Here is a 22,009-nt window from a genome sequence, read left to right as displayed (position 1 = left end):
GATTTGAATTGAACATACAATTATTAATTTTATAAACATTCATATTTAAATAGATATATTTTTCAAATTTTCCTAGTTGTGTGAGATATTTCCATCATGGCCAATCATATTGTCTAATAAATGAAGGCTTTAATTAGAATTCTTTTTCAGATAATATTGATTATTAGTATATGGTTTTTTAGCTACTTCCAAATTTTATGAGATAGCATCATAAGTGAGTCCGGCTAATATGACATTAGTGTCATTTCAATTTATATAACACTGACACCAAAATCTATTAAATCAACTTCAAGCGAAAAATTCAAACCGTTCAAACCGTTCAAACCGATCTACTTCATTAGTTGTGCATTTGCATGCAAAATTTATAATGTTTGGAGTTTATTTAGTATCAAGTCAAGCGGTCAAATGTGGGAGTTTTTAAGCTAATTTTAATGCATTCATTTTTCCATATTTTTGACCGCTTAATTTGATACTAAAATAACTCGAAATTATATAAAATTGGCATGTAAACACATCATTCATATATTAAATTGGTTTGAATGATTTGAATTTATCGTTTGAAATCTATCCAATAAACTTTGGAATTGATGTCATATGACACCAATGTCATACTAAATTGGTTTTTTATACAGTTCTCTCTATTATCTTGTATCATATAGTTTTCCTAGTTGGTGTGAGATATTTCCATCATGGCCAATCAACCTAGTCTAATAAATTAAGGATTTAATTAGGATTCTTTTTCAGATAATATTGATTATTAGTATATGGTTTTTTAGCTACTTCCAAATTTTATGAGATAATAACATCATAAACTAGCTAGTTTTGTATACAGTTTTCTATGTTATCTCTGCTATCCTAGTCTTCCAAGTTGTGTGAGATATTTCCATCACGTCCAATCAATTAAACTAGTCTAATAAATTAAGGCTTTTAATAATTAGGATCTTTCTCAGATAATATTGATTATTAGTATATGGTTTTTTAGCTACTTCCAAATTTTATGAGATAGCATATACCACAAACTAGTTTTATATACAGTTTTGTCTGCCATCTGTCTCTATCCTAGTCTTCCTAGTTGTGTGAGATATTTCCATCATAGCCAATCATATAGTCTAATAAATTAATGCTTTAATTATGATTCTTTTTCAGATAATATTGATTATTAGTATGTGTGTTTGCAGCTACTTACAAATTATTATATGAGAATATACAACAACAGAGTAGACACTTTTTGCGAGAAAAAAAACGTATTTATGACGGAACTCCCTTGTGAAAAGTATCGTTGCGAAAAGAAAAAGCTGAACAATAACGGTACTCCGTCACGAAAAGTCATTTTTTTATCCTCGCGAAAAGTGTCTCATTCTTGTTGTATATATGAGATAGCACCATACCTACATAAAAGCAATAACTTTCAAAATTTGTGTGCAAGCCTAGAATTGAATATTCATGTTTCCATCTTGAATATGTATAAAGTCTTCCTGAAATTTATCTAGTTATTATGAGAACATGATGTAAAAGGCCACATTATAAGTCATATCAGTCAAGAGATTTGAATTGTCAGTGAAAAGACATTAAACCCTTCCGCGTCAGGAGCAAATAAAAAAGTTTCAAAGTACAAATTGTATGCATCATATTCGGTTGAACTGAAAAATGCAAATTGCACAGCACACCATTAAAAAAATTTAACCAATGCAGAGCAATTAAAAAAAAATTATCATTTCAGCCTAAGTGCCAAAATTGGTAAATTTAGTTGATTGTGATTTTGGCAGTCAAAAACATTTCTTAAGAAACAAATAGCCAAGGATATATATATATATATATATATATTTGCTTTACTTTTTTATAGCCAGCTTGAAATTAAACACACTGTTGCCCCACACATACACACACTTTTTTCTATCTTTAGCAAAGTCTGGATCCTCTAAAGTAATCCAATCTTTGAGTTTTGGATCGGGACTGTCCGATTCGAATATGTTGCTCGAGATTGCTTCGCAATTCGAATTGATCTCTCGGGATGTGTGCGCTCCACTTCGGATAGATTATCTCAGATTCTTATCGGATGGTCCCGATTTAAAACCCAATATTTGAATTACTTTACTAGATCTGAACTCCCTTTAGCAGGGGTCGAACCCACTTCTCTCGTGGGAGAGTGGGGTGTCTTACCAACTGCCCTAGGAAGAGGTAGCTGCTTGGTTACACGGCTCAAGCTGTGGGCTACCCAACCTATGTGTTGAGCATTAGTGCAGGATGTAGAGAATTATAGTATATGGATTGGGCCTTTGTCAAAGTTTCCATTATTACAGGATAAAGTAGGCCCCAATTATTGCTTGTTTATAAAAGAAAATTTTGATATATTTTTACCTTTTGTTTTTAGAAAAATAGGAGGGGCAGTGAGTAGGGACCAATATTGTAAAAGATTTCCTTCACTTTACGGCTTGATATTTTCTATAAACAACTTTTGCTCAAATAAGAGGAAATAAATCCGCTGTGAATCACATGACCCTGCTATTCCAAATCCATCTCTTCATTTATTTCAAGATTCATGCACAGAAACTACTTATTTTGATATTTGTACATTTTATAAAGTAAAGGGTTGGATTTGGAATAGCAAGGTCTTGTGATTCCTGAAGAATCACAGCAGATTTATTTCCCAAATAAGAGTATAAATTTGCCTTTATCCAATTAAACTTTTCTACTTGATAAATTTTGTAATGATGCTACTATTAACATCTCAATAAACAATGCGTAGGGTTAGATCCATACAATTTCTCAACCCTAATCAATGTAGCATCAACTCTGTTGAGATAACATTTAGAAATAATAGATTGGTAGGGCTCAACTTCTAAATTGAAAAGTTTTTAAAGAAACATGAAATGGAACTGTTTCTCGTCTTAGCAGTGCAAGGACTGTAGCGTAATATATTTTGAGAACATAATTGCAATACTTTCATGATTTTGGGTACATATAAAAGATAATCAAAGACCCGATAACAAAAAATCTGGACTTGATAAAATAAAAAATAAGTCGAGGGACTCATTTTAAAAAACCGTAAAGTTAACAATATCCTAGTAGTTTAGGACACTGCATAAACTTCCTCTCATGGGACACAACAGCTGATAAAACTGATTGACAACCACATTTAAGGTGCTATCTCTTTATCGAAGAAAAAATTTACACATTTTATTTGGATAGAAAAGGATACCATCTAGAACTTATTATCAAAAACAACAGGGTGTTTTGGAATAGAACATGCCATGTTAAATTTTGAATTAAAAGATGATTCATAACAGGTTCCTAGCTGCTAGACAGCACATTTAAAAATCATAAATCATATCTCAGGTTCCATTTGCCATCCAAGAATGCATTTATTGTCCAATTATTTTCCCTCACCTGGAAATAAGGCATCTGCAATTTAATCGAACCAACTTTTAGTATATATCAGAAAGACGTTCAAAGAGCATGTTTCTCGGGTACAAAGATCAATGTAAACTATTGAACCGAGAAAAACTAGTACCTTATGAAGCATTTCATAACCAACTTTAAGCCTCACATCTTGGTTCCTGCGAAAATTGAAAATACTCCAAGACAACTCAACTGCCCCCAATTTCTCCTTCTACGATATACCAGAGCACCAACAAATTTATTATTTTCAGTCCTTAAAAGATTATCTAGTGTTAACGGAATTAAAATTTAATTGGTGCTTTCTAAGGAAACAGTGCTGATCTTCTTCTGTACCATAGTTTAGTGCTAGTTACTACCAGACCAAAACCAGTAAAACTTCTTTGTTTCCTTCTATTAAATTTGTATTGTCATTATTGGGATTAATTTATACATCTTAATAATAATTTTTAATTGAGATTCTGATTTAAACTTGGGAGTGCATATTATGCCAAATTAAGTAATGATTTCATGTTTAATCTCTCAAAAGGTCCTGAAACTATCTGACTTAAATACACAAGTATTTCCTATGCTCCCAAATCCCATTACAATTATGTTTGCTACTGCCCATTTATCTATTTTATTCAAAAAGATTCCCAACATTTGCCTCATTTACCAGAACTCTTAAGGTAAGGGCAAGGGTAATTTTGGAATTCATGGAGATATATGGAGTATGGCTAATATAACACCAGTGTCATTTAACCCTATATAACACCAACTCCAAAATCTATCGAATCGACTTAAAATGGTGAATCCAAACCGTTCAATCCGATCTACTTCATTAGTTATGCGTTTACATGCAAATTTATAAATTTTCGAATTTATTTAGTATCAAGTCAAGCGGTCAAATGAGTGAGTTTTTAAGTTAATTGTAATACATTCATTTTTCAACATTTTTACCGCTTGATTTGATACTAAAATAACTCGAAAATATAAAAAATTTACATGTAAACGCATCACTCATAAAGTAAATTGGTTTGAACGGTTTGGATTAATCGTTTGAAGTCTATTCCATCAATTTTGAAGGTAGTGTCATATGACACCAATGTCATACTAGCCGGACTCTATATGGAGGAGTGAGCCCAAATGTAGGTGGGGAAGATTCATACACTTCTCGGTTACATGGGTTCTGACATAACTTTGAGATTTCATGGGTGTAAATGTAATACAAAACTTTCCTCATAATGCTAATAACATCTAGAACTATAAATCAATAGAAGGGGAAAAAAAACTCACCACATCATATTCTTGATCAGTAAGCAACAAGCCCTTGATGTTAACTCCCACCAGACCATTTGATGTGAGTGGAAATGACTTCTTTCCCCGCAGTGTGTACCCCAACTGTTTCTTATCGTCATAATGAACCCCTACTCCTATTTTAGCCGACAACTGCACCAAAGTAGTCAAGGTACAATAAATTTTCATACTGATAATAATATCTTGGGCAAATCCCGGCACTACAATTGGGGTGTGAAAATTCAGTTACAAAGATAACAATCAAAGAAGATTTGTGCCAGTAATAGCAACCCCAAGTATATAAACTGGTACATACAAGTAATGACAGGTTAGGTACCAGTACTGTGGTACAAGGTCCTGAAACTAATGGTAGACAATGAAAGAATGAGAATTTACCTCAGGGAAGTATCCCCTCATGAGAATGGCAAGATAACTTGGAGCTGCAATGCTAGTATCAATTTCACCATGAGCCTAAAAGACCGCATATCAGTAACTGTTATTAGCACCTAAAGCATGAGATCGTGTCTCAAGTTACATTTTAGGTAGAATTGATTCTACATCAACCCTCATGCAATACCCAATCAGTGAAAAAGCATGATCTTAATACTACTTGGTTGGTTATAGCACTATAAAGCATCCTCTCGAAGAAGAGTGTTAATTTGGAATTACAATAATTTACATTTAAGCAAGAACAATTATTGAGAGACAATCAGTTCCGCAGAAAGAACTACCCCGGAATTTGCATTTTCCAATCCAGCTTGCCAGATTTCAACAGTTGCGATGTTGTAAACCGTAATATCAAAAGAAAGCAAGGGAGAAGAAATAGAGCGCGAGCGCAAAGATGCAAAGAGAGAAGAGTAACGAGGCGTACCTGAAAGAGGAAGTTTGAACTGAGAGGAAACTTCTCTTTCGCATGGATTCTGAGGCTCTTGGATTCACCTCCTAATCTAAGAGAAGTTTCCATGTTTCCTCTCTCTCTCTCTGTTTGAAATTTGAACAGTGAAAAAGAGGAGTAAATGATTGAATTCACATCCTCTGAGATATCTCATATTTTGCATGACCTTTTGGAAAATATGAACCGTTCAAATACTTTCTACACGAATCTCAAAGCTAAAATAATACTGCCCCCACGCTATCATCGAATAGACACCGGACACGTCGGTCACGCAAAATATGAGATATCTCAGAGGATATCTACTCTCAATGATTGGAAGAGGTAAGAGATGGAAGGATGAAATGATGAATTAATTCACCTGGAGGTACCTCCAATATTGAATTTATATCCTATCCGTTCAGTATTCATTTGCACGAATCTTAAAGTCATCCCTGCATTACAGGTTTGGTCCGATTCAAACTCAAACGGTAAGGTAATGCAGAGAATCCGGGCTTGTGGAAGGATCGTAGATGAGAGAGAGGAGGCAAAAACCCTCGCAAGGTTTACGTGTTGAAACTTGAAACAAAAAAGAAGCCCGGCCCAAATATACTTTACATAATTTAGTTATAAACCCGCGCGTGAGCGGTCATAATTACCATAGTATCTTATTAATTTGCTTTCGAGATTAAAATTACGATAGTGCAATCTCCGTATCAATTTAAAAAATTTAGTAATATCCATGCTCATTTAATTTTGGATCAACTAACAGTCCCCCTACTTCAGTCTCTTATAAAAGACAAAAAAAATAGTTAAAACGTGCTAACTACCACTAAAGAGCAAGATTAATGTTATTTTATTAATAGTCAAAACGTATAGTATTCATACCTACGAATTTATAGTATTCATACTTATTATCAGAACCATTCGTCATATGTAAACACAAGCTGGAGGGGACTAGTAACGACCAGGGGGACCGCTGACGTCTTGTGACAGCCTGGATTGGGGACCGCAACCGTCTGAAAGTAACATTTGCCAAGATTGGGGACCACTACAACGAATCTATATATTATTCATATCTAAATAAAGAAGTATTCATATCTATACAAATGAAGTATTCATACATGTTTGAAATAATTTATACAGTTCAAAATTCAAAGTCAGATTCATCTCTCTCACCCCACCTCTTCCAAGAAGTATTCATACTGACGATTACGAAGTATTCATACATGCTTGAAATAATTTATACAATTCAAAATTCAAAGTCAGATTCATCTCTCTCACCCCACCTTTTCCAAGAAGTATTCATACTGACGATTACGAAATATTCATACATGTTCAAAATAATTTATACAATTCAAAATTCAAAGTCAGATTCATCTCTCTCACCCCACCTCTTCCAAGAAGTATTCATACTGACGATTACGAAGTATTCATACATGTTCGAAATAATTTATACAGTTCAAAATTCATTGTCAGATTCATCTCTCTCACACCACCTCTTCCAAAAAGTATTCATATCTAACATGAAGTATGCATATCTAACAAATGAAGTATTCATATCTAACTAATAAAGTATTCATATGTTCCACTTTGACAACCTTCGCTGGGCTAGCATGGACCCCTCCAATGGTGCACCACGCTCTCCCGCCCGGATCTCGATGGTGCACTGCACTCTTCTCGTCGGATCTCGATGGTGCATCACGCCCTCCTCGTCGAATCTCAAAGGTGCACCACGCTATCCTCGCTAGATCTCGACGGTGCACCACACTCTCCTCGCCAGATCTCGACGGTGCACCACGCCGAGAAAGAGACTCGGAGAAGGAAGCCGTGGAGAAGGAAAATTTGAAGTTCAGCAAATTCAGCGAGGGATTTTCAATTATAGTTAGCGGGGGACTACTAATGATTGCATTAATTAACTATCATAAACCATTAATCGGAGGAGATAGACAGGGGACTGGAAAGGAGGGACAGTATCTTTACTCTTTAATTTTTTTATGGTCGTAAATTCTTTTTTTTTTTGGCATTACGCAGTCATTGCCACGATTAATTAAATATACTCATTCATTCTTTCAGTTTCCATATCAGATATCTTTTGAAAAAATAATAAAAGAAAGAAAACAAATCTCCTGCTCATTTGTGAACAGAAAAATCATATTTAGTCAATTTCTAATTTACATGTGGCATCATTTTTTTAGGATTAACACTGTTTAAACACATTAATTGAAAAAACGGATGTCATGTGTTAATGATTGGCTAAAATTAATGATGAGCAGGTATTTTTTTTTTTAATTTTCATGTGAGCAGTAAATTCAGTACGTAAAAGAAATACATGAAATTGAAATTTGAAATAATTAAATAAGAATGTAAAAGATTGATGTAATTCGAACATACCAAACTTGAACAAACTAGGGGGTCCTACTTTGGACAAGTAAACATGTGGTGGTGTGCATGCCAAGCCAAGGGAAAGAAATATGTGAGGTATAGAATTTTTTTAAAAAACCATAAATAAAATAAATATTTTATCAAATTAATTTGATTGCTTTGATTTTTACAGAAACCATAAGAACTGAAATGTCATTTCGGTCCGAAATTTTTTCTTTTTAGGGACCAAAATGTCATTTCCGTCCAAGGTGTTTTTACAGATTTTGATAAGGACTTGTGAAAACATCTCGGACTGAAATGGCATTTCCGCACCCAAAAAAAAAAAAAATCGGACCGAAATGACATTTCAGTTCTTATAGTTTCCATAAAAAACAAAAAAATCAAGTTGGTTTGATAAAATATTATTTATATTTTATGGTTTTTCAAAAAATTCTGAGATATACCCATGGATGGCAACAGTGAATTAATTGCTCAATTATGACTACATTAATGGAGTGAAGAGAAAAAAAATAAACGAGTGCAAAGGTTGGAAATTATCACATTTGAAATTATCACAGCCATCTATTCTCTCTTTGTCATCATTTAATGTCAGGCGCAATAATGCAGCAAAGAGTCCGAGCAATCCTTATTTCTCTTTAATTTTTCTCGATTAAGATTTAACAAAGCAGTTTTAGCTCTATCAGCGTACGAACTATAAAATCAAAACAGTGTTGCATATGGTACATATACTGCTGGAAGTCAAAACTACTCTGTTAATTCTTTACCCATTTTTCTAAACAAAGTGATGTCAAAATCATTTAGGGATGGAGTTTTCATCATCCAGTTTTTCTGAACAACTGGATGTCAAAATCACTTAGGTTGTAAAAAAAAAGACATGTTAACTCAAAATAGTACCATGCAAGTTTTCTTAAAAAAGATAAAATTGAATTGTAACATCCATTGTTTAACAAATATTAACTCTACTTGTGCCCGCAGTGACAAATGAATTATTCGGGTTCTGTTCAGCGAGGTTAAAAATTCGTGATTCGGGAATAATTCGAATATAATTCGGAAATGATGCGAAATTATTCGGATTAAAGATCTCAGTCTTGCAATAGAGCAAAAAAAAAAATTCTGAGAAAAATTTGTAAAATTCACAAATTATTCAAGTTTAATTTGGTCAAAGTTTGGTCAACCGAATAATTCGGCGTTCATTCGGCATCACCAAAAAAATGAATTATTCGGGTTTAATTCGTGTTTAATTCACTAATCTTGTGACAAGTGTTTATGAGACAAGCATAAATTTAATTAATGTAGGACAATTGTTATTATCATCGCGCTAAGAAATTAATTTAATAAACAAATTATTAAACATTAATTGATACGGAGGTCAATTGTTATTGTCAATTCGTTCAAAAATCAATTTTATCAAAAATTCGCAGATACTTAAACATGACAATCTAATTTATCTCATTTTACATAAATGTTCATTTCTGGTACCAATAACTGAGGCTGAGGTCCTCTGTTGGTAACTTGTATCAATGATTTGCATTCAGAAAATGATACATGCCAGTGAATAGCCAGCCACCTAATAAAATGATACGTTCTAAAAATCGAACCAATAGCTCGGTTCCGATAATTTTCATAAGTTGCAGCGTGTTTTCGTCACAAAAAAATTGAATATTACTAAGACTAAACAATTGATACAATTGATTCGATTCCATTAAAATTTTTCAAATCAGCAGTCTCTTTTCTCTCCTTTATTTTCTCTCTTCCATCATGGCCTCCACTAACGATTTGGTCCCCATTAATTTTTCACGTCATCTATCTTACTCTTCTAAGGTCATGTTTGGTTGTGGAGTAAAGTTAATGAGAATTAAACTGTTTCATCTTACTTCTTATATTTTACACCTTGTATGGTAGTTTATATCATGGATTAAATTAATCCACATGAAAGAGTAAGATATTAGAAAATGAACCCGAATCTATAATAGTGAACCATGCAAATGGAGTAAGTTAATCTACCTAGAAAGATAGAGTAACTTATTCCGGATTAGCTCACCTCTTACTCCATGTTACTACTTTTATTTTACTCTTTATTTGACTCCTTAAGTGTGAAGTAAGGAGATTAATTTAAACCATTAGCTAAACTACTAAATGAGATGTAAAATATATGAAGTAAAATAGAGTAAGCAATTTAATCCTCATTAACTTTACTCCACAACCAAACATGACCCAAGGAGTACTTCTTGTCACTGTCAGTAACCCGCAACAGGTCTTGACATGTGTCGCCGGCCGTTGGAAATCTTGATTCTTCAAGGGATCTCTATATTTCGTCGGTAAGAATTAGAAGGGAAAATAAATAAATAAAAAACTTGGCTGGTGAGAAAAGGCACAATTTCGGAGAAATGGTGTCAAAATGACTTTCGGTGTACTTCAGCTTGGGTCCGATGGTGAGCGAACCCATTGGAACCACTTTGGGTCCAATGACCATCGGACCCAAGCTGTTCTTCTTTCGGTGGTCTTATCCGATCAATGATGACATGTCAGCAAAATGTACTTTGATTATTTGCAACATAATATAGCAATAAAAGTAATAATATCGATATAAGGTAGTAGGGCTGTATAAAAAAAATCGTAGTTTGTGATTCGATTCGAAAAATTTCATAAAAAAACCGATTCGACATAGTTTGAAATTAATTCAAACTGGACCTGGTTCGTTCGAAATAGGTTCGTGGACTATTCTAATTCGAATCTCAAAGTAATGTGAACCGTTGATTTCCACTGATTACTTATGTTCGCTGATGACTTAAAAGTTAAAATATAAGACTGCCCAGTCATAAGTCATAACTCATAAGTCGTAATCTTCGCTCTCAGTTCTAAAATTCTAGACGACTTTCACCTCTCGCTTTCGACGACTATGATCACTCTTCCTTAGATGTACTCCTTCTTCAGTCTCGTATATCTTCTCAACATCTCTCTCGCTCAAGTTTAAACCTTGCTGTTGCCCCTGCTTTTGTGTCCTTCTCTCCTCTCTTTCTCCAAAACCCTAGCAGCTCGGGTCTCTAGTACTCGAGGATTCCTCGATTAATTCGACCCGAATGCAACCCGGGGACCGGTCTAAAGTCCTTCCATAAACGAGCCTTCATCCGGCCCAATACGGAAGCAATTCGTACTTAATAAGGCCGTTATATGCATTAGGATTCCTGACTTGAAAAAAAAAAAATGAATCGGGCTTAATCTTGCCCATTTGAGCTGGAATGTGGGTAAAGATTTTGACAGAGCAGTTTTTGTGCCATGCAGCGCATGGACTATACAATCCAAACAATGCTACATATGGTTATTGCGCTGCATGAAGCAGAAACTACTCTTTTAAAATCTTACTCGGAATGTGCCTCGTTATAGTTTGGATTGCAAATTGCCGCGAATCATTTCATTTTCTTCCCTCCTTTTTATTTCCGGCCACCGCCTACAATTCGAAACCCTAATCGTTGTTTCAACCAAAACGCAAACCTCTCCAGTTCCGTCGAACAATGGATCCATCGGAGGTTCAAACCCTGGCTTCCCAAGAGGAGGAATATCTCGTGTGGAAGAAGAACACGCCTTTCTTGTACGATCTCGTCATCTCCCATGCCCTCGAATGGCCATCCCTTACTGTTCAGTGGGCCCCTCTTCTGACTCACCCCAACTCCCTGCTATTGGGGACCCACACATCAGACGAGACTCCCAATACCCTGATGCTAGCTCACACCTACCTCTCTCCTTCACCACCCAATATCCCCATCCCAAGCATCCAGCTCAGTAAAACGGTCCCGCATGAAGGAGAGGTCAACCGAGCAAGGTACATGCCACAGAATCCACTGAAGGTGGCCACGAAGAGTTGTCACTCAGAGGTTAATTTGTTTGATATGGGATTAGACAGCAGTGGTGGGGTTGAGGTGGTGCTTAAAGGGCATGATACAGAGGGCTATGGGCTTTCATGGAACAGGTTGAAGGAGGGGTTCCTGTTAAGTGGGTCCTATGATTTCAAGATTTGTTTGTGGGATTTGGGAGCAGCAAATGGGGAGAAGGTTCTTGATGCACACCAGGTGTTCGAGGTAATGTCTCAACGATATACTGGTCCATATTACAATTGTTTAATCGGTGCCTCAATAAATGCCAAAATTTCATGACTGAGCTAAGTACTACTCAGTGGGATCAAACATTTTGGGCCTTAAATTTCTTGTTTGTGCGGAGGAAAGTATATCCGGTTAATGCCACAAATCGAATTGAGATATTCAGCACCAGTTTGTATTATTTGGCTAGAGATATATTAAAGCAGTCTCAAAACTATATACAAGAGAGTTGATTGATGTGTATTTATTATTTATTTATTTGTACTATTAAAGTTTGTAGTCTGATATGCTCATTCACTTTGTGCTTAAATTATTTTTGTGGCCGCAGGGTCATGAAGATGTGGTAGAAGATGTGGCATGGCATATAAAAAATGAGAACATGTTTGGATCTGTGGGAGATGATCACAAGCTTATGATTTGGGACATGCGCTCTTCTTCTGATAAACCTCAACAGTCTATTATTGCACATGAAGCAGAGGTCAAATACTTTCTGCTATGATCTGAATTTAATAATTGTAGTATACAGTTGGTGTAACTGCCCATGCATTTGGTTTTCTGATTGCACTTGTAGAGGTTCTATTATTTATTTGTATTTGTTGTAAAATCTGTGCAGGTGAATTCCTTATCGTTCAACCCATTCAATGAATGGATATTGGCTACAGCTTCGAAAGATACAACAGTTAAACTATTTGATCTCAGAAAGCTTGGCACCAGCTTGCACACCTTTTCCACTCATACGTGAGATCTCTCTCTCTCAATCTCTCTAAACCCAGCTACCACCAATAGTCAAATAGTCTTGCATTTTAGTGTTATTCCTTTGTGTTAGCAAAAAATAATGTTATTTGTCTTGGATGTGATTTTGTAGGGATGAGGTTTTTCAGGTAGAATGGAGCCCGAATCATGAGACTATTTTGGCTTCCTCTTCTGCTGATAGGCGTGTCAATATCTGGGACCTAACTAGGTACATTTTCAAAATGAGTTCACTCTTTTTATTATTTTGTAAGATTTCTGATTGACACGTTGCCCCTGTACATAGCTTCTTTTGTATTACATTAAGCAAGTTGGCTTACATGTTTTATATATTTTCTACTTCTACCAATCTGACATACACTTTCAAATTTACAAGATGACCCCTAAGTTTTCTCTTACAATTTGGTTAAAGGATTGGAGATGAGCAATGGGAAGAAGATGCAGATGATGGTCCACCGGAGTTACTATTTGCACATGGGGGCCATACGGCAAAGATCTCGGAGTTTTCTTGGAACCCTAACGAGAAATGGGTTATTGCTAGTGTAGCAGAGGATAACATTGTGCATATATGGCAGATGGCCAAGAGCATTTATTCGTGATTATTATATTTCTATTGTCTGAGACATTTGGTCGTGTAATTTAGAAATAGTTATTTCATTTTTTTTTTTTGGATCTTTCTAATTCATGAGAGGGGGTGATATATGATCAAGACCAGCATTTGAGCTTTCCCACTTCTTGCAGTTGATGGTGATGTAAGCTTCTCTTTTTAAAATTTCAATTGATTTGTTACTTCGTGCAAACAAATTTTAGAAATCTCATCAGAGACGAGATGTTTGACAAAGTGTTGCTTTGGCATAGAGATAAATTTGAATGCGTAAGTTGTAAGAAAATTGATAAGGTGATAAATGATGAATCTGTCCATCTTAGGGCTCTCCTTATCCAATGTTCAGAAGCAATAGCTATGAATATCAGAGAGCGAAAGGACTTGTTTTTTTTTTTTTTGAAAATCTTGGCAGTGACTGCCAAGTGTGTTATATTGAATCACAGTAAAATTACATTTACATGCAGGACCCTACATCTTTACTTATTCAACAAAATGTTTACCATAGCTCCTCTTCATGCAAAATTTTACTTCCTAAAATATCACATCTAACTCTCTTATTATTAAAAACTACTTCATTTCTCTGTTGCCATATCAACCAGCATGTGCATAGAAATCTTGTCATCCATTCCCCTTTTTGCATCTCTCCCCATCTTTTGACTTCATTCCATGATGCCTCCCAAATATCTGATATCGACTGTCCCTGTACCAAATTGCATACCAGTAGCTTTTTTCTTAGTGAATTTTGTGTAAAATTCCACACAGACAAAGCATAGGGGCATGTGAACAGTAAATGAGCTGCTGACTCATTTTGTTGTTCATTACACATGACACAGAAAGGACTTGTTAAAGAGATAATAAAGCATTCTTCTCCTGATGGAGATGGTGCACAAAGGATGGCCCACATATTTGTCAGTGAGCTCGATGCTCACTTAGCTGGAACTGGTAATAAGCTCTATAATCAGCTAGCACTTTCTTGCTCTCCTACCATAGACATTTTATATGTTGGCAAGCCCTTTCACAAGGGTTTCTTTCTATTTTTCCCACAAAGCAATAGTCGATGCAGTGGGTAAGGCATCAAAAATGCATATCATTGATTTTGGCTTTCACTGGCCATGTCTGATGCAATGTCTTTAACAGTTGAAAGGAGACACCCCAAAGCTTCGTATCACAGCTATTGATATTCCCCGATCAGGCTTTAGCACTGCCCAACAAATTGAAGAGACGGGACAAAGGTTGGAAGATTACGCTAAGAGCTTCAACATTCCCTTCCAGTATAATGGTATTTTAGTTGTCAAATGGGATTCCATTTGCATTGAGGATTTCAGTATTGAGATTTGAGAGTGATGAAGTGCTTGTAGTTAACAGCCTGTACAGGTTTGAGAATTTAGGCAGCAAAACTAATACCACAATATGCTCTAGAAATAATTTTATTGATATTATTAGAAAGATGAGGCCACATATTTTCATTCATGGAATTATAAACGGGTCATTTAGTGGTTCCCTTTCCGTCACCCGCTTTAGACAAGCGCTGCTTAACTAAGCAATGTTTGATTTTCTCGACAGTGTTGTTCCAAAGGTAAACAAGCAGAGGCAGTTCATAGAAAGCGTAATATGGACCCACGAAGCTATTAATGTCATAGCATGCGAGGGTTCAGAAAGGATTGAAAGACCAGAGACGTACAAGAAATGGCATCACAGGAATTTGACAGCGGGGTTTGAACAACTGCCATTAAATCCTGTAACAATTAACATTAAAAATAGAGTGAGGTTTTCAACAAGGATTTCTTTATTGAAGAGGATCATCAATGGCTTTTACTGGGATGGAAGGGGAAGACAATACAAGCTCTTTCAACATGGCGGCCTAAACAAATTTAATGTAACATTTGTGCATTACATATATTTTGACTTTTGAGCAATTCAAACAATTATGATTGGGTTTTGTGATATAGATGCCAAAACATGCAGCAGCCGAGTGAATATATAATTGATAATAACATTTCCGTTATTGGATTTAAACAATGTCCAAATTATTCCAAATTTACTAAAGAAACAAAACAAACCATATCTGAATCAAAATTTACTAAAACATGTTCACGAGTAAACCTTCATAGTTTGTTGAATTAAGAGGCTCAGATCATCCATCTAGATCCAGAACGTGAGAGTAAGATAAAATAAAAATAGAGTGAAACTACGGTAATATGCATATTACACAAAGGACCACGCCATGGACTCATATCCCGTTTTTAAAATTTGATTTTCTACCTATCTACAAAAATAGTAAAAAAATCTCAAAAATATAAAATTTGGTCTACAAGTACATTTTGATATGAAGAACAGGATTGACTTTTTGAATTTTAAAAATAGACATGGATCCATAGCACGGGTCAATCCGTAATATGCATATTAACATAGGTTCACTCTAAATATACACCGATTGAACAAGAATACATGGTGCCTTCTGGTGAAGTAAGAAGGAAATAGAATTATTTTTATAAGAGTAGGAACATAATTCAAAGAACACAAATATACCATACCGACCAAAAATTTCACATCAAGAGAATTTTTTCTCAATGAGAATTCATCTAAGAAAGATCATAAAAAATCAAATTGTTCTTCTAATTTTCAAAACTTTGCCACTTAGAACCCTAATTAGGATTTGATATATTTTGAACTCAAAGATTTGAAATGCCAAAAACAAAATACAGATATTGAAAGCGAACAACCTTTTGCTTTTGTCAGAAGCTAACTATTATAAGGCACAGCTGTTATTTTTTTTAGTTATCTTGGCCGTAGGCGGGTTTTATTTTCTCAGGCGCAGATGAGCAATATAGTAAAAGAGTCATGTTACTGTGGCAATTAAAATCTTGCCAAGCATGTACTATCCATGTGAAATCTGGCGACGCAATTCAACCCCTTGAAATCTCATCATTAATTTACTCTTTTACTCTCCTTCTCTGCTTCCAATAAGACTTGCGTGTGAAACTGTGAATTAACTCTGATCTTATTTCATGGTTGAGGTTTTAAGGAGAGCTTAAGATGAGGCCATGAAGGCGTTACTATCTCATGCCTTTTTATTTCAATTGGTTAATATTATTTATGGTAATAAAGGAAAAAACCTTTCAGTGAGGAATTTGCAATACTGTGAATTCTGTCGTCTGAGTCATTTCTTAAGGTACGTGGACACATGGTCCCTTGCCAACACAAAAAACAACCCTTTCGTTGCTTCTGGGATTGAAAGAAGAACAAAAGAACAAAAAAGCAAGGAAACGATGTGTAATGCGAACTGTGACATACAAAAGAGCTCCTGACTCTGTGCAATAGGAAAAAGAACATTGAGCTTTAGCGCTCTCAAGAGCTACTAAAACAATCGGAGAATTTTCACAAAGAAAAAAAAATGATAATGATCAGTGCATGAAAAAATCATATACCAAAAGAAGTTTGAACCAAAACAAGAATCTGTACTCAAAATAGCAAAGAGGCTGGGTAACAACTAACAAGTACCAGAAAATAAAAGAAAAAACAAAGCACGTCAACAAAAGATAAAGTCTGAAAGTTAATGCACAATAAATTTGAATAATGATATGATACTTTCTGTGGCTCCAGATTTTAATTATGATTTTTCTCTTGGCCGAAATAAAATAAAAAGACATAAGACGCTGATGAAACAATGCGATGATTTGATAATATACAACTAAAGCACATAAAACTTGACTATCACTAAATATATTTATATGATCCCATCACCAAATTGGTTCATAGTTTGACCGTACATAGATCCAGTAGACATTTCTTTTAAGCCTAAAAAACATATTCAACCAATTAAATTGATACACAGAAGCCGCCAGTAAAACATCACCTAGTCTTTTGAAAAAGAGATGAAAATGAAACCATCATTGACTTGTCCTTTGCCTAGATAGCTAATTTTGGAGACAAGTACCATCCAAACCTGCATCCATACAAAGAAATGAGTTAGGAAACTGAGTACCAACCGAGCTAATATAAAATCAATGTATCTAATCATATTTTTAAATATTCAAACAAGATGATACCACCACAGTATAATTAAATGGAATGATTTTTATTTAAAAACTGTTCCTCGTTATTTCTTTGGTACATTCAGGCATTTTCTTACATTTTTACACTTAAAGCTTTTCCTTAGAGCTGTGAAACCACAAAATAGGAACCTGCCTGCAGCAAGGTCTTAGGATAAACAACCATATAAGCAATTACAAATAGATAGTTTTGAAAATTGCAACTATAAATCTATTCTTGAAGAACTCCTAACTTTTCAGCATTTAAGAATTTGAAAACTGAATTAATTATTATCAACATTTCTGACTTTGCAAGGACACACCCGTTTAAGGTATGAGCCCTAATCTGAGAAAGAAGGAAAGAATTAAACTGGACTTATGTCAGCAAGCAGTCGTACCAGAATTCCACAAAAAAGGCACATGTCACAAAATGAAAAAAGAAGCAAGACTGCCTATAACATAACCACAAATCAAAATGATTATATTGTGGACACTTCTAAAATTTCAACAAACAATCTCAGGGGACAATTGAACGATCTTGACAGGAACTATATCAAAAGACAACAGAGTCACTTCTATTTTTAAATCACAACAAATGTTTAGAAATTCAAATCTTATACGGTTCAACGGAAAAATCAGTACACCTATCCAAAGTAGGATTCCACAAGAAGGCACTCTTGTACATCAGCACAGCTTAAAATCCAAAATTTTCATGTCTCGGTAGGACACGAACAAATATTTGCCTCAAAAGAGGACTAAAGTTAATACAAGCTACACCCGAATATCATGACAAACATGAAACTCTAACTTCAGCACAGTCAAATAATCAGACAAAACAAGCGTAATTTATCAGTAGTGGGTAAAATTTTGTGTTTTATAATGCTAATTTCCCAATCCTACAAATTACAAACATGAAAAGCTTACTCAAAAAGCTCTGTTGACACCTGTATGAGAGGAACAATTTGCTAGTTCCTTGCATTTACAGCCTAATAGGTCATTTATGTTGGTAACAGAGACAGACCTACTGATGTCAGTGTAAACACTGATATATAAACAATCTCTCAAGACCCATTAAATATAATCTTCCTGCCAAAAATAATACTAAAAGCTAGAGAATTATGTAATTTTCAAGATTAAGTAAAAGCAAACTCAACAATAGTTGTTTATTTTACTAAGCATGCGACCAAAACCCTAGATGTAATAGTTTCTACTGGCACACCTAATTTTGAATATGAAGAAGGAATGCATCTTTATAAATTATCACCAACCACCCTCAATCACCTAGTGCTTTTCTTTTCTTAGCTGTGTTCATGTAGGGCCGTATCACATATTCATTCTGTGCTTATCACCAACCACCCTCAATCACCTAGTGCTTTTCTTTTCTTAGCTGTGTTCATGTAGGGCCGTATCACATATTCATTCTGTGCTTCTTTCTGATCTAGTGTCCCGAGCTTTATCTGAAATTGGCATGATTGGCAGTGTGATGTTAATTCATAATCTGTGTATAATAATTACAACCAAGAGTGAGAAAAATGGATCTAGTTTTATACCTGAAAAAGCTGCAACTCAAAACGAGGACCCACCTCCTTCAACTCGATGGATTTTGGACCTCCATGCTTTTCATATACATGGTGCCTTCCAATTTACAAATTAGAACATCAAAATGTGCACACAGTGTTCAAAATACAAGAGATGTTTACGAAAAGAATAAAAGTAAAATACACACCTGAAGGAGATGTAATCTGATTGATTTGCAAAAGTGATTATTCGCTTGGAATCAGGCTTTGGAACTGGAAATAAATGTTTAAGAATATTTGCTGTCCTTTCTCCAACCTACAATTTATAATTTGACTTAAAACACAAAGAAATACCCTAGAGATTTGGTAGAAAGATAAAGATGGATCGACTTAGAAATCATAAAGCCATGCAATTGCCATCATTGACATAAGAGTCAATAATAGATGACAATGAAGTATTTGAGATATCTGACACGCATCTGGGTACAGGTTTCTTTTGTAACTGTGAACTTTAAGGACCTGTTCAGATATCTTACATTGGTTTTGGGGCTCTTTAAGGACATTTCACAGACATGATTGAGTCTCATATTAGTGCACCTTGTGACTCACACATAGGTGTAGGTTAATTTGGGAAAGACAGTGAAACTCTGAACATTTCAAGGGTTTAGAATTTCTCATTTGACGGTCATTGGATAGGCTCCATTTGTTGGTTCAGTAAATGTTGATTCAATTAATCCAGAGACCTTTACTTGCTCTTCAAATAGTGGTTGTGCAGTGCATTTAGCAGTTAATACATAATAATTTGTGATATCTTTACTGTTAAAATGTTTCAATTGCTATACATAAGATATCCATTTAAGATCTTATAAGGAAAAAAAAAAAAGGATGACCTTAGTGCTGAAGTTGTTAATTATGAAATGTGGATAAGCCTCTGACATTGTCCCCATTGCCTTCCTGTCCTTTATATCATGCCTTGTTACCTATAAAAAAAAGGTAACTAATCGATCAATTAAAAAACACCAGAGGACTACACCATAACATAATTATAACAAAATAGTCTACATACCACATTGAGCAAACTAAAATAAGCTGTGGGACCAAATGGCAAATGAGAAACTATCAAACCATCAGGAACACCACGATGCTCATGCACCAATATTACATCAGTATACTCATGTGCACGGCAAGACTCTACTATCTCTGAAAGCACCTACAGGCAAAGATGAAATTTTATTAGTGTAACATCATAACCAAGCAAATAACACAGTGAAATATGAAAACAACAAATTTGTATTACCAGGTGACATAGAGGTTTAAAATCCACCATATAAATATAAAATTTATTGTTTCATGATGAAAAAGATCATTACAGGACTGACTAACTTGTTACTTCAATTCGATAACTACAGCCCTACAAAACACCAACACAAAAACACACAACACCACCACTACCACAAATAGGGGTTTTCATCGGTTCAGTTCAGTTAAAACCGAAATAAAATAGGCAAACCAAAATTTTATTCGGTTTTAAAAAATACAACCAAACCAACCGAAATAAACTTACCAACCAAATTAAAAACCGAACCAAACAAACCGAACTAAATATCGATTAGTTCGCTTGAACTGAAATAAGAAGATTAATAAAAAAATAAACATTTTTTGTTAATTTTTTGAATTATTTTAAAGGCTCAAAAGAATAATTTATTTCAATACAGGATTGAATTAGGATTTAGTAATTTTCATACTCAAGGAGAAAGAAAACATTCATAAAAAAAAAATTATAGACTCAAAAGAATTATACTCCTCTTTTTGGTCGGTTTGATCTAACCGGTTTTAAACAATTCTAAACTGAACTAAACCAAACAAGTAAACCGGTTTTATAAATGAACCAAACCCATCCATTTAACCAGAAAACCGAACTGTTCAACCCGAACTCTCTCAGTTTGGTTTAAACTAAATAAACCAGATCCAATGAACACAAAAGATGAAACCCGAGTATGCATAAACCAATGCACGCAAAATAAAACCGATTACAGTAAAAAAAAAAAAAAAAAAACCACAATAACAAATGCCAGAAACCAAGAGAGCGATAATCCATACCTGACCACCACGATTCATCCTGATTGAGTTGGGGAAAACTATCTTCAGCTCCTGATTATAAAGCAAAGTGAGCTATGTAAAAGCGCAACAACTCACACAAAATTACAGAAATATAATGTAAAACAGATAGGCTACCTTAACAAATTGAGTCAAAGGGGCACTAGGGTTTCGAGATGTGGTCAACATTATCTTGGGGTCACTCACAGTAGCACTGGCATATTCATCATCTATCAAGCTTCTTGGGACTTCTCTCACACAATTAATAAATAATAATTAAGCACAATATTCAAGTATATCATATAGAAATACAGCACTCCTATTTGCTACTTGTAGTTTGCATCATTAAGTTTCCAATTTGATGTAGCTATAAATGTGTACATACAGTATTGGTGATGATAGGCCAAACAGATAAACCTCAAGAACCACTAACGAATAAAAAAAAAAAAAAATTATAATAATAAATCAACACAATTCCCAAAGTATCATCATTTACTGATGGTGCTACCAGTCCTCAACCAAACTGAATTGTCTAAGTACAGATATAATATTGCTAGCAAATATTTGAAATAAAAAATTAAGAAGAGAGAACTGACTAGCAGTGTTTTCATCTTCTAAATCAATCTCGCGGCGGAGTTCGGACTCCACATTGCGAAGCTCGGTGGGGATTGGTTTTCCCTCCTCTAGAGCCTGCCTAACCTTGCGCTTTTTCTCATAGTGTTCTCTCTCCTTCCCTTCCAAGCTCTTCCTGTAGATGTACTCTTTCTTCAGCCTCGTGTATCTTCTCAACATCTCTCTCGCTCAAGTCTCGCTCAATCCTCTCCTCTCTTTCTTCGAAACCCTAGCGGCTCGGTCTCTGGTACTCGAGGATTCCTCAATTAATTTCTACCCGGGTGCGTATCCTCTGAGATATCTCAACTTTTGCGTGACCGACGTGTCTGGTGCCTATTCGGGGGTGATGTGGGGTCAGAAATTATGTGTGCTTTGAG

At 35.0% G+C, this 22,009-nt stretch overlaps 3 protein-coding genes across 6 annotated transcripts; 1 reads left to right on the top strand and 2 right to left on the bottom strand.

The window, feature by feature from the left end:
* Positions 1-3,151: 3,151 nt before the first annotated feature.
* On the bottom strand, positions 3,152-5,687 carry LOC144557220 (outer envelope pore 21B-like protein). Its single transcript, XM_078305762.1, has 5 exons — positions 5,543-5,687; positions 5,068-5,142; positions 4,672-4,824; positions 3,512-3,610; positions 3,152-3,402 (listed from the first exon to the last, which is right to left on the bottom strand). Exons 1-5 carry the CDS (start codon positions 5,633-5,635, stop codon positions 3,319-3,321), a joined length of 504 nt encoding a protein of 167 aa, XP_078161888.1. The 5' UTR covers positions 5,636-5,687; the 3' UTR covers positions 3,152-3,318.
* Positions 5,688-11,292: 5,605 nt separating this feature from the next.
* Positions 11,293-13,575, top strand: LOC144557388 (histone-binding protein MSI1-like). The gene is made up of 5 exons (XM_078305952.1): positions 11,293-12,003; positions 12,350-12,499; positions 12,635-12,759; positions 12,887-12,982; positions 13,184-13,575. Exons 1-5 carry the CDS (start codon positions 11,440-11,442, stop codon positions 13,368-13,370), a joined length of 1,122 nt encoding a protein of 373 aa, XP_078162078.1. The 5' UTR covers positions 11,293-11,439; the 3' UTR covers positions 13,371-13,575.
* Positions 13,576-17,032: 3,457 nt separating this feature from the next.
* On the bottom strand, positions 17,033-22,009 carry LOC144557538 (uncharacterized). 4 transcript variants are annotated; one of them, XR_013512694.1, is made up of 9 exons: positions 21,617-22,007; positions 21,159-21,268; positions 21,024-21,074; positions 19,990-20,133; positions 19,814-19,903; positions 19,133-19,239; positions 18,957-19,041; positions 18,626-18,863; positions 17,033-17,321 (listed from the first exon to the last, which is right to left on the bottom strand). XR_013512694.1 is itself a non-coding variant. In XM_078306121.1 (9 exons), exons 1-9 carry the CDS (start codon positions 21,810-21,812, stop codon positions 18,680-18,682), a joined length of 882 nt encoding a protein of 293 aa, XP_078162247.1. In that variant the 5' UTR covers positions 21,813-22,009; the 3' UTR covers positions 17,352-18,679. The 4 variants fall into 4 exon arrangements, 2 of the variants coding, with proteins under 2 accessions (XP_078162247.1, XP_078162246.1); XR_013512695.1 differs by having other exon boundaries at positions 18,688-18,863; XM_078306121.1 differs by lacking the exon at positions 17,033-17,321 and having other exon boundaries at positions 17,352-18,687; positions 18,773-18,863; positions 21,617-22,009.

This window comes from Carex rostrata, chromosome 7 (genome assembly GCF_964058835.1).
Source record: "Carex rostrata chromosome 7, lpCarRost1.2, whole genome shotgun sequence".
NCBI classification, from domain to species: Eukaryota; Viridiplantae; Streptophyta; class Magnoliopsida; order Poales; family Cyperaceae; genus Carex; species Carex rostrata.
Note: the sequence above shows the minus strand (reverse complement) of the source record. Positions and strands in the feature narration are given on the sequence as shown.